Source organism: Uranotaenia lowii, chromosome 3, assembly GCF_029784155.1.
Source record: "Uranotaenia lowii strain MFRU-FL chromosome 3, ASM2978415v1, whole genome shotgun sequence".
NCBI classification, from domain to species: Eukaryota; Metazoa; Arthropoda; class Insecta; order Diptera; family Culicidae; genus Uranotaenia; species Uranotaenia lowii.
In genome coordinates this window covers 40,020,104-40,032,623 of record NC_073693.1, presented here as the reverse complement: position 1 = coordinate 40,032,623, position 12,520 = coordinate 40,020,104, and the positions used below count along the sequence as shown (strand labels likewise).

Genomic DNA, 12,520 nt, shown 5'->3' with positions numbered 1-12,520 from the left:
TGTTCTTTTTCCAAAACCGTTCGACAAAGTTTTCGAGCATGTTGCCAAAAACAAACTAAGCCTGTAGTCTGAAAAACGTCTTATACATGTTTAACTGTTTCAAACATTTTCCAATTTTATTTTTTTTAGATATTGTTTCAAAACAATCAAAATTGAACCAAAATAAGAAAATTTGTTTACACCAAGTTCAAAGTTTCCATATTTTATCTCAATAAGTTGTCGAAAAGCTTATTGCCTAGTGTTTTAGATTTTCTCAAAAGATGTCAATTTTAACTCAAAATAGTCCGAAAACTTCTTCGTTTTGTTCAATTAGTGATAAATTTATCTTATTTATATGGGCACCGAATTGTCTCGAAAGTATTACGAAACTATGTCAAAAAAGACCTTAAAAAAATATCACAATAATGTCAAATTTATTTTCGAATATTTTTACAAATGAAACCAATGTTACGCTCAAGTTTGTTTCATTATTATTTCCAAATTGTTTCGATATTGGCAAAATCGTTTAAAGAGTGTGGTCTGAAGCATTCCACACTCCAGGAAAGAATAATTTCAAAATTCTCTCAAGTTCTTTTCACTCAAACAGCCAAAAATGGTTCCAAAACTGACTTATAATTAAGGATGCCGAAAAATATTCTGTGTTTGTTAAAAAAAAATTCTGACTGTCTATGATTTTATCCAAAAACTGTGTGATGGTTTTCTGTAATACTTTTTTCTATAATTTCATTGAAAATTCATGATGCATTGTGTCTTTTTTACATTTTTATTGTGAAAAATTAATTCACATACTCAATCTTATCATATTTTTTTCTGATTCAAAGTAAGAAATCTATATTTATAAAAGCCAAAATAATATTATTTTGGAAATTCCATCAAAATTCAATAATTCTGTGAAATCTGTGAATATTTAAAAATTCTGTGCTCTGTTCTGTGAAATTTCAGATTTTTGTGTGAATTCGGCAACTTTGCTTTTAATGGAACATTTCCAAATAAGTTTCAAAGCAGTTGATGAAAAGACTCAAAATGTCCTAAAGTTATCTGGTTTTAGGTAATAGATCGTTGATTTTTTATGAAAATCCTTTTAAAATCATGATAAATTTGAAACTAAAGTAAATTTGTTTCGAAATTGGAATATTGAAATAACAATTTTCACCCATATGAGCAGTAATTCATTAGATTTTTTTTAAAGTGTCACAAATAAACAAAAAAAAATTTAAAAAAAAATTTTTTTTTGTTTCGATTATAGTCGTTTTACCATCTTTATGGCATTCGCGACTTTATCAACGTTACAGTTGGCGGATCGTTATTGAAAAACTTATCCGGTACAACTGTGTTCGATGTTTACTCTTGGGCTTGAACTCGCGGACATCGGCTCAGGGGACAACAGACTTGCCAACTGAGCTATATCACAAGCCCATTTAAAAAAATGTTTTGACTTAAATGCTTTTGAATAATTAAAATGTATTAAAAAAATGATTAAAATTTTTGTAGGATTTGAAATAGTTTATCAAAATTAGCTCAAATTTAAACTGAAAACTAAATCCAACGTGTCCTAAATTGGAGCAATATTATCCAAATTCTCTTAATTTTTGTTGTTAAAATGACTTGAAATTGTCTCAAAATCGCCTCGAAAAGTTCTAACATTTTCTGCTATTTGTCTTAAATGCTCTTAAACATTTTCTCGAAAAGGTCTGAAGCAAGGTTGTCGAAATTACAGAAATATCCAAAATTTGACTGAATTTTAAGCAATTTTTTTACGGATTCTGTTCCACAGATCACAGAAATTTGAGAATACATATTCAGATTTCATAAATTCTTAAAATTTTGTTCGTATTTTCTTAATCTTAAGATTTTTTTCTAAAATTTTTATCAGCACAGTTTTAAAATATTTTAATAATCTTTTTAAAAGCTTTTTATGAAATTTTAGTTTAGATATTGGAATAATGGACCTAAATTTAAATTAAAAAAGTAGATCGATTCAAATTAATGATTAAATTATTCTCATAGATTCGAAAATGATATCGAAGATAATGTAAGATTGACTTATTCGGGTTGAAAAATATTAAATTTGATGGTGTCATAATCAAAAATGTAAAAAAAATACTTAAATTTTTTGACAATAATATTTGAAAATTACATATTAAAAACGAATCATTTGTTGCAAAACTATCGTCAATTTGTTTGGAAATCTTACTAAACATAAAAAATTATCTCATTTAGAAGTCTTTATTGTTGCTCAGACTTAAAAATTTAGCTAAAATTTTGACCATATTTTTAGAATTCCTAAATTGTATCGAAGTTGTCTGAAATTGTATCGAATGCATCAATATTATTAAAAATATACTGTTCGGAGATTTTTTTTAAATATTTGAAAATAGTTTTTTTACTTTCCAAATGTTTTCAGACTTGTGATAAAACTGTCTGAAATCTGACCATCATAATCGAAAAACTGTTTCGAAATAGTAAAAAATACAAAAAAAATATATATAATATCAAATTTATCTTAGAATGTTTCGTAAAAGGACTTAAATTTGATTATTTTTTGTCTTAAAGCATTTGTAAAAAACCTTGAATTCTCTCGTAAATGTCTTTCCCTAAGTTTAAACATAATTTAATATTTAGTTCCAATGTTTAAAGTGTTCTTTTTCTAAATATTTCTATTTCATTATTGATGTACACTAAATTCTTACTAGAACAATCAATACAAATTTCAATTTTTTCCCTATATGAACTATGTTTATTCATTTGCAAATTTAAAGTTTTATATTTCAAGTTAATCGTTTTATTTTTTGTTAGGGTTTATCGAAAACTAAAATATTTTTTGTTTAAAAAAGTTCACAAGAACTACCAGCAATCAACCAAAAGATTATTATTCAAACACAAAAATTGCAGGGCTCATTAGAACTTAGTAGAGTATCGAACAGTAGCTTTAATGATTTTTTTTTCTTTTTAACATTCTATTACCTAAAACTTGTTTATTTTGGATGAAACTGGCAGCCTTCGTTCATTTATCCTCACTGGGAGAATTGATGAGTCCAATTTGCATAGTGAAGTCATGTGTAGTAACAGTTTCTTTTTTTTTTTTAAATAATGCGATAAGTTTTTTTTTAATAAGTGACTTGGTATAAACTTAAAGAAAAAATCAATCGTGGCATGAAGGTAAGTTGAAAATTTTCGTTCGACTACTTTTGTTTTGGTTATTTGATGACGCAGCATTGCACTTCAGTAAAAGCCTGTAAAATAAAAATGCAGATAGCGCTATTAAGGCTACCAGAAATGCTTTGCACTGCCATCTGATGAGTAAAATAATTTCTTTAGTTATCTCAAGTTGTATGCAAGTTTTGAAGCTAAGACTTTAACAGGGAGTGTCACAAGGATTCCAATTCTAATTTAGATCAAATTCGTACAAATATTATTACTTTACCACCCAAGTAAAACCAGTTGATTGTGGGGAATTTTCAGGGCGGATCAATCTATCATTTTTTCCATTTAAGATAGTTGCAAAAGCAGACCCCTCTACCCACATTTCACTTTCAGCGTCAGCTTCCCACAGCTATTTAAACGCCACAAAAAAAAAAAAGATAGTTGCAAAAGCAATAGTTTTGTGTTGTAAATTCAATTTGTAGTTCTATTCAAAGCAAGTAACAAAAAAGTTAGAAATGAAATCAATCAATAATCTACCTTTTTCAAACTGTTTACTTAACCCTTTCCTTCCCATGGTAGCACAAGTGATCCACAACTTTGCACAGCTCGCACTTGAACTGGGCGCTTTGGATCAACATCATTTTTTCACCGAATGTGTAGATATGAGTGAAGAAACATTGCACCAAATTTGAAGAAATTCGGTTCGCTAGGTTTTGCTTGGCAGATCAAAAGCTACAAAAAAGTCGGATTATTTTCGAATTTAAATCAAGTCGTCATTTGTTGTTCAATAACTTGACAAGTTTTTATAATTTCCCTCAAATAAAAATACTGCCGTGCAGAAGATTGCATATGCAAGCAGAATCAATTGATGGTTTACTTAGATTTTAACTAAAACATATAAATTTTTGTGTAAGTAAAGTGGATCACTGGTGATACACTGGGAACAAAACGTACTTTTCTTCTTTTGAAGCTTCTAATCAATACTCATGAATATCCTTTCGTCAACAAAAAAAATCGCTTCAGGATAGTTATTTCATCTTCTTAAATGACTACATGTCTCCAAATATTTGTAAAAGTTCGTGATTTTCTCGAAAAACGGCATGTTTTGTTTTTCTTGCGAAAAGTGTCATGGCGGCCATTGTTCAAGGCAAGAATGAAAATTTCAAATATTCAATAAATAGATTTTCGAGGGATGCGTACACCAAAGAAGATTTTTATCAAATAGGATCATGTTAGTTTGTGATCAATAAAGTGATGAAATTCCACGTTTTTTTGCAATTATTTCCTGTTTTTCATTTGCACACTATGTGTTGTTATCTTCCCAATGGAGCACATATGATCCACCTCAAAACCCAAATTTATCAAATGGATCATTAAAGTAGGCTTAAATTATGCATCTTTTGTTCTAGAACTTCAGCTGAAAATCAATATTTCTATTTTTAAAACGTGAAAAACCTCGTGGGAAGGAAAGGGTTAACCATAATATTGGAAATGACAGACGCAATTAAATTATGCAATTGAAATATATCTAACAAACACTTAGTATAAAAATTTAAAAATATCGTAGTGTGTGAACTCTACTAAATATTGTACTATTTGCTTGTTTGTCGCAAATTTCAAGACTCAAGGTTTCTACAGTAATAAGATTAGAAGTTCACCTAAGGATTATATTTGTTTTTCATGATTCGAAATTATTCAGAGTATCAAGTCCTACTTAGTGATATAGAATTTAAAAAACCTTGTTTTCTTAGCAACTGTTAATTATCCGGAGATACAAGATTATGAATAACATTAAACAACGTTTTGGTATGGTATAAGTGAACCATGTTATAGAATGTAGGAGTCAATCTTAGAAGGTTTAAAGCTTTTGGTTAATTCTAGTCTTAGAATGTAGGAATTTAATTTTGATTTGTGATTTTTTACCCCGCCAAATATATTTTTATTTAATTGATTATTGCATCGTGTGTTATATAATTTCCGTCTAGTTAATTGTGATAGGTCTTATGATATGAAATTCACCCTCTTCGTTTTATTCATAATCAGAGCTTCTTCGTTATAATGGTGATGAGTTTAATGATTTACACATTGTATTATCATCCGGTTGCTTCATAAATTTATCAGAGAATAGAAAGTTTTACATTTTCCATCATCATTTTGGATCATTGTTTAAAAGACATTTTTTTAAATTTATAATTTTCAGACTTTTTTTTTATAATTTATATTACTCATTTTCTATATTTTAATTGTATTTCATAATTATTATATGCATATGTATCATATTTCTTGTTTATAATATCATTATATACTTATTCCATTGTATTTTATATTTACCAGAGAGAATGCATCTGGGGATAGCCCAAAGCGATTATTGCAAGCGGAGTGGAGTGCCAACCATTGTAGGTTTCTGTGGGTTGGATGCCTTCTCTCGACGAACCATCGGCCGTGGAAGCCCTAGAAGTCAATTCGAAGGCCAAGCCACACAGACATAGGCTGGACCTTGCTACCGATGGGGGAACCATACATACACATACATACATACATACATAATATTTGAAAATTACATATTAAAAACGAATCATTTGTTGCAAAACTATCGTCAATTTGTTTGGAAATCTTACTAAAACATAAAAAATTATCTCATTTAGAAGTCTTTATTGTTGCTCAGACTTAAAAATTTAGCTAAAATTTTGACCATATTTTTAGAATTCCTAAATTGTATCGAAGTTGTCTGAAATTGTATCGAATGCATCAATATTATTAAAAATATACTGTTCGGAGATTTTTTTTAAATATTTGAAAATAGTTTTTTTACTTTCCAAATGTTTTCAGACTTGTGATAAAACTGTCTGAAATCTGACCATCATAATCGAAAAACTGTTTCGAAATAGTAAAAAATACAAAAAAAATATATATAATATCAAATTTATCTTAGAATGTTTCGTAAAAGGACTTAAATTTGATTATTTTTTGTCTTAAAGCATTTGTAAAAAACCTTGAATTCTCTCGTAAATGTCTCATTAACTTGATAAATTTTCCCAAATAGATTTTATTTTATTTTGTGAAAAACCACTGAGAAGGATGCAATTGCGTGGAAATTATTTCAAAATCTCCTCAATATTCTTTGTCCTCGAATCGCCAAAGAATGGTTTCAAAATAGGGACAGTTTTTTTTTAACAAAAATGCCCTTAAATTGTCTCAAATCTACTTGAATGTTTTAAAATGTTCCTAAAATTTTCTTCTTCTATTTTTAACATATTCTCTAAAGGCTTTGCAAACTTGGTAAAAATTGCTAAACAAAATATTATAAAGTCAACTCAAAATCGTTTCCAAATGGGTATTTCCATTCCATTTTTGTCATTCAAAATTGTTTGAATATCTTCCTAAAGATGTGAATAACCTATCAAATTGTATCAAAATTATTTTTAAACTTGTAGATTTGTTTTGACAACTAACAACTGATTTTTTAAAGAAATTATCTAACAAAAAGTATCAGAAAGTTGCCATAACATTGTATGGAAACTATTTTAACCGAATTTAAAAAATTTCATTTTGGATTCGGCACTCAAAGCAAAAATTTTCGAAATTTCTTAGGGTTAGTTACAAGGGTTAAGTTTACTCACATTCTTCCGAAATTCTGCTTGCAGTCGTTGAAAGACGTCATTCTGGTTCGACTTGTAGATACGATTCCTGGTTACAGAACTTAACTTTCACTTGACACTTTTCAGTCTTTTTGACACACCAGATCAATCCCAAGATAAGTTTGTTTTAACACTTTCAGTCTTACTATCAATTATCACTGTACTCACAGCCTGCACACGTTGTTCGCGTTTTCGTCCCTCACTGATTGGAGATTGATCTTGATCCCTTGAGAATGGAGCTTTGATTGGTTCGGGCAGCCCGTTTCAATTTACTATTTATAATTTTGCTGTTACAGTTACAGTTCGATCCACTGATGTATGGTACTTCCAGATGTTGATTGCCAACGTTAAAGCAATCGATCATCAATCAGCCACAAAGTAAAATCGATTTGAAGAGAGTACACTGTATTTTTTTACAGATAACCATTCATCTTTGGTGTGGTAGAGTAGAGCGGTTGTTTACAAATCGGAAACGACTTATTAAAACCATAGCAACACTATCGCGGAATATGGGCTTTCCTTTACGGATCATTTAGGCCTTCTTGATTCCACTGAATATCACGTTAGAAATTGGCAAGACCCTTCAAAAACTAAAATAATTTGCTAAAAAAAAACTAAAAAAAATGCTGTGATACCCACATACCGAAATGATAAACACCAGAAACCATTTGAATGTTTCCTAAATTCATATCTACACCGTGTATTTCCTTCCATCCTCCGTTCGGTCGTTCGTTCGTTATTCATCAATGGCTATCGAGTGGCTTTTGTCGGGTTGGTTATTCATCAGCTTTGAGGGGATTTGATCTGACTTGACGGCTCCTGGCTTTTCCGCTCCGCTCCGTTCCATTTTTTTCTTTTGGTTGATTCACTGCCAGGATCCTGGATTTTTTCCTCTAGCCGAGTCAGTCAGTTGGATGACATGGAATTTTTCATTTTACTTTTGGGGGTTTTTTAAGATTATATGATTTATTTTTTTCGTTATCAAGTTTTTTATCTTTGTGACTCATCTATTGGTTTGCATTTATGTTGATCAATTTTTTTTTGATAATCCTGTTCGATACTTAACAACGATTACTTCTCTCAACTAGTTTGGTTTTGGTATTTAGTTTGCAGTGCTGTGATTTTCTTCTGACCTTTTCTTAAACGTGGAGATTTTTTCTTTTCCTTTTCAGATTATTTTACTTATTTGTTAAATATGGGTTGTGTTTAGTTTTTTTTTTGCTATTCGCCAGTTTGGTTTTTAATAGATTACTTATAACATTTGTTACGCTCTCATTTTCACCATTATGTTTTTTAAGTTATCAATACGAAATATAGATGAGCTTAAGAGTACTAATTTCGCATATTTTTGTTTCCTCTATTTACTGTAATAAGTTTTAGTTTCACTGGTATAATTTTTTTTTTTTTGGTTTCTCATTTCTTATCATTTTTTACTTTACTTTTGGTGTAATACAGGTAATAAAAGTACATTAGTTGTGTAATACTTTTGCAGTCCAACATTTGCCTATGTACTTATGTAGGTCCTAATTAGTCAAATTTCCGCGATTCATAATCTAGATACAACTTGGACGAAATGTGTAATATATTTAACAAGTAGCAATAGTTGGTTTTTTTTCCGATTATTACAGTTTCACTCCATTGGAAATGATGTTGTATAGTAAAAGAATTTAGTTAGTTAGTTCAATGAACAGGGGGTTCAAATTTTCGATAGATTTCCGCTTCCGCCTTGTGCCAATTTCGCTAGACTAAATATTTATGAATGTAGATAAGATAGCAGAGAGCCAGTTGAGCATCGTCATTAAATGTTACCTAATTGTTTGATTCATTTTTTTAGTTAAGTTTACTTGGGAGTTACATCGTATAAATGAGTAAAAAGTTCCTTTTTAAAAAGTGTTACCCGAAAAATGGTTTTAAACGATTTTCAAGTTTGTAGAAAATACTTCGCCTCGATGAGTGGTTTTTCTTCTTTGGTTGGGCTTTGTTTTGTTGCTTTTCGAGAAAGGTTAACAAATAAATGTTTATTGAAGTTTTTAAAATGTATAATATTAAAAATGGTTGTGCAAGTTCTTTTGGGTCCATTTGGTTTAGCTTCTTTTTTCTCTTTAATTTCAAGTATGGGGTAGATGTCCTATTTTATCTCGATAACTGATCGAACAGTCATAATTTGGCGGTGGTTTGTTATCATTTTACGGAGCTTGTTTTCTTAAATCTGCCTTGTATGAGTTTTTATTATATTGTTATGATTTGTCGGACTCAAACTTTGAAAGAAAAAAAACAAAAAAATTAGAAATTGTGTGGAGGAAAATGAAAAAAAAACAAAGACAAAAACTTAAAAACTTTATAGTGATAAAATAAGTTATAAAAGTCTTCAAGCTTAACTAGCCCTTAAATATTTGCTAATCTAACAAATCGAGGCATTTAAAATATTAATTGATAAGACTTAAAATACTTCTTAAAAGATATGCTAAATCCATTTAACAATAAATTAATAATCTATGCCTAAAAATATCACACAAAAACTTAGAAAACTAAAAGGACTACGGATTGCTAGACTAAAATAAAATAAAAAATTATAAACTTGTCGTAATTTTTCATGTTTGTTTTTATTATTTCATTACACATTTTCGTTTTGTTCGTAACCTACTTAATTTCGTTCCTATCAAATAGTTTGGTTTACCTCGCTGCTGCTGCTGCTAAGCTGCTCTCGGGGTCACTAGCTAAACTTTCTAAACGCTGCCTTCCGAATAACTCTCTACTTAGCCGTTACAGGATTGTAGGTAGAACATAAGGTATGGATCTTCGGTGCTTTGTCTTGCTAATCAATAGTGTATATAATAATATAAATAATAAATAATAATGACTTAAAACGAGTTACCTTTTAATTTTTGCTTGCTTATGCTTCGGTTTCTTCTAAATTTTTCTTCACTCTTGTACCGATTGTTGTTGCTGTTTCCGTTTCTCAACCTTACATCACAACAATTTGCACAATTTTTCGACACTCTCGTTTAGTTGCACAATTTTATATACCATTTTGGCTGTCCTTTTCATATTTTTATATTTTCTCTCCTTCCTTTTTGACACCTTTTTTTTGCAACTAGTCCTTTCTTTTCAATTATTTAGTTATTCCCTCTCCTAGAAGTCTCATTTAGACACAACGTAACTACAGTTGATGATTTGCAAGTTGGAATCTAATTTTGGTTTGTCCCCTAACAACTACGACTCTAACAGCTTTTTTACGTGTTTTATATCATTTTCAATGGTTACATACACTTTTGTTTGGTTATTCATCAATCGACGTGCATATTAGTTGTCATCAACCGAACTAGTTGGATCTGATTGTTGGTAAGATTATTTGTAGGTAGGTACGTAAAACGCTAGCTTACATCAATAATGAATCGTTTAAAAAATAAGAATGAATTTTTGTCCCATACTAAGACAGTAATAAATAGTACATTTTTCTTGAATTTATTCACAACCAAACTTCTACTCAACACAAAAGATTTGTCTGCATTCAAATGTCTCCTCAATCTCGATAATAACACGTCGTCCAGCTTCTTCTGGTCTCTCGTTCGTTCCCATGACTAACTATCAACTAATTATTGTTGGTTCGGGGATATCTACACGTCCATGTAAATTCTAGGAATTTAGTAGGTAGAATTTTAAATTAAGTCCTGCCTACTCGCTACTTCTCCTACTACTAGGTATGTATGTATAAACAAGCTATCTAACAAACAAATTTGTTATAAAATAAAAAAAAATAGAAAACAAAACCGATGGCTAAAGAGGGTTTTCTGTTTCAAAAAACTAAGAAATATCAAACAAAAGTTGTTTCGTTCTACTATATCAAACATGTCCCTACTCATCTAAAAACTACTAGAATTTAGAGTATCCTTGTCTCTGCCCTCCTACTTCTTCGTCTTTTTCTGATCCTTCTCGGCTTTCTTCTCAGCCTTCTTGATCAACTTCTCCCGTTCCCTTCGATCTTTTTCATTCTGTTTGCGCTCCTTCTCGTTGAGCCGGCGCAGCTCCTTGATGTTGCGCTTCAGGTGCTTCTTGTCTTCGCCCCCCACTGCCAGGATCTTGAAGTCCGGTTTCTCCAGCTGCAACAGCGCTCCGCCCTCGACGGCGTGCTTCACGAAGGCCGGAATGTGGTGTTCGAGGCCGATCCCGAGCAGCCACTGGCAGACCTGGATGAGCGGGAAGAAATGGAGTTGTTAGTTTCATTTTTTTAGGATTTCAATTTCGATCGATACAAAGTTTGATTTTAGGTTGTTATTAGCACTTTGAAAAAAAAAAACATAAAAAAGAATTTATTTTGTTCGTTCAAAAAAGGTTCTTGACGAGACTTTTTTTCAGGAGAAACTCACAAAAAAAACAAAGAACTGAATGTGTGAAGTATTAAAGCTACTTTAAACTTCAGCTCAATGGAAAAAAACTGTTACAGCAGACTTCTGGTAATAAAATCAACTAAAACTAATTGAATTTTTACAGGCAGTGGATTGAGACTAATAAGACACAAAGTGAATTGAGATGTCCAAACAAAATCAAGCTAATACTTCATTGAGCCTTATTACAATTTTTTCAAATAAATAATGGTAATAACTACCGAGCTCTTGTTATTTAAGCAGATTGTTCAGTGAAAATTTTTTGACGCATATAGGATTGGCACTTGGCATAATTACAGTCGCTCGGTCATTTGAAAAATTACCGAACCGGTTAACGTGCATGTTGAAAATTCAGTAAAACAACTACTGCTATCGGCGTTTCCCATTTACTGTGTTCCACTTCAATATCTGAAATAAATAAACCATGAATTCGCGGTTAAAAAAATGTTCTGAACCTTTTGACTGAAGAAACAGTATTTGAAAGTAACCTTTTATCAATTCTAATTGCATAATTGAAATTGATTAAAATAATTCTAGGAGAAAATATAGATGTGATTTCGACTTCTGCTTTTGGAAAACACGAAAGGTAACGCACAATGGGGAAAAAAGTGTACAAACCGCGAAGAAATTCAATATCTTTCGTGCTACATGACCCAAATCTATGAAAATATACTTTTCTTTTGTGAAAATTTCCGGAGAATCGATTGGACATAGTTTCAAACGCCGCACAAGCTTACGAACGGAGATATAGTGCCTTTTTAACCCCTAATTCCCCTATATTTTGTAAACATTCCAGAAAAACACTGATTCGAACCAAAGAATTTTGAACGAAAACAGACCTATCGTGTGTAATTTTTTCTGAGGAATCGAATGAAGGCTGTTTGAGCCACCGCAAGCTTCGGAAAATGAAGTTATGGCTGTTTTTACCCTCAATTCCCCTATATTTTTCAATTATTTCAGAAAAAAGCAATTTCGAACTTGAAAATTTTGAACCAAATGGGTTGTATTTTGTGTGATTTTTTCCGAGAAATCGAATGAATGCTGTTTGAGCCCCCGCACGCTTTGGAAAATGGAGTTATGGCTGTTTTACCCTAAATTCCCCTCAATTTTTCAAATTGTTAAGAAAAAGCATGTTCGGACTTGAAAATTTTGAATCTTTTGGAACGTATCTTGTGTAATTTTTTCCGAGGAATCCAATAAAGGCTGTTTGAGCCACCGCACGCTTCGGAAAATGAAGTTATGGCTGTTTTTACCCTCAATTCCCCTACATTTTTCAATAATTTAAGAAAAAAGCATGATCGGACTTGAAAAATTTGAACCAAATGGTATGAACCCTATGTGATTTTTTCCGAG

The 12,520-nt window shown here is 30.9% G+C and overlaps 2 protein-coding genes across 6 annotated transcripts in view; both read right to left on the bottom strand.

Annotated features, from left to right (window-relative positions):
* LOC129756288 (purine nucleoside phosphorylase) overlaps positions 1-7,045 on the bottom strand; it is a 68,500-nt gene extending 61,455 nt beyond the window's left edge. The window contains exon 1 of the mRNA XM_055753112.1: positions 6,765-7,045. Within this exon, the coding sequence (XP_055609087.1) occupies positions 6,765-6,805 (41 nt within the window). The 5' untranslated portion in view covers positions 6,806-7,045. The remainder of the gene's footprint in view (positions 1-6,764) is intronic.
* A 404-nt stretch (positions 7,046-7,449) lies between these two features.
* Positions 7,450-12,520, bottom strand: part of LOC129756142 (neurabin-1) — a 62,930-nt gene continuing 57,859 nt past the window's right edge. For all 5 annotated transcript variants that reach the window (XM_055752918.1, XM_055752916.1, XM_055752914.1 and 2 more), the window contains one exon: positions 7,450-10,969. In XM_055752918.1, coding sequence (XP_055608893.1) covers positions 10,688-10,969 — 282 coding nt within the window. In that variant the 3' untranslated portion in view covers positions 7,450-10,687. The remainder of the gene's footprint in view (positions 10,970-12,520) is intronic.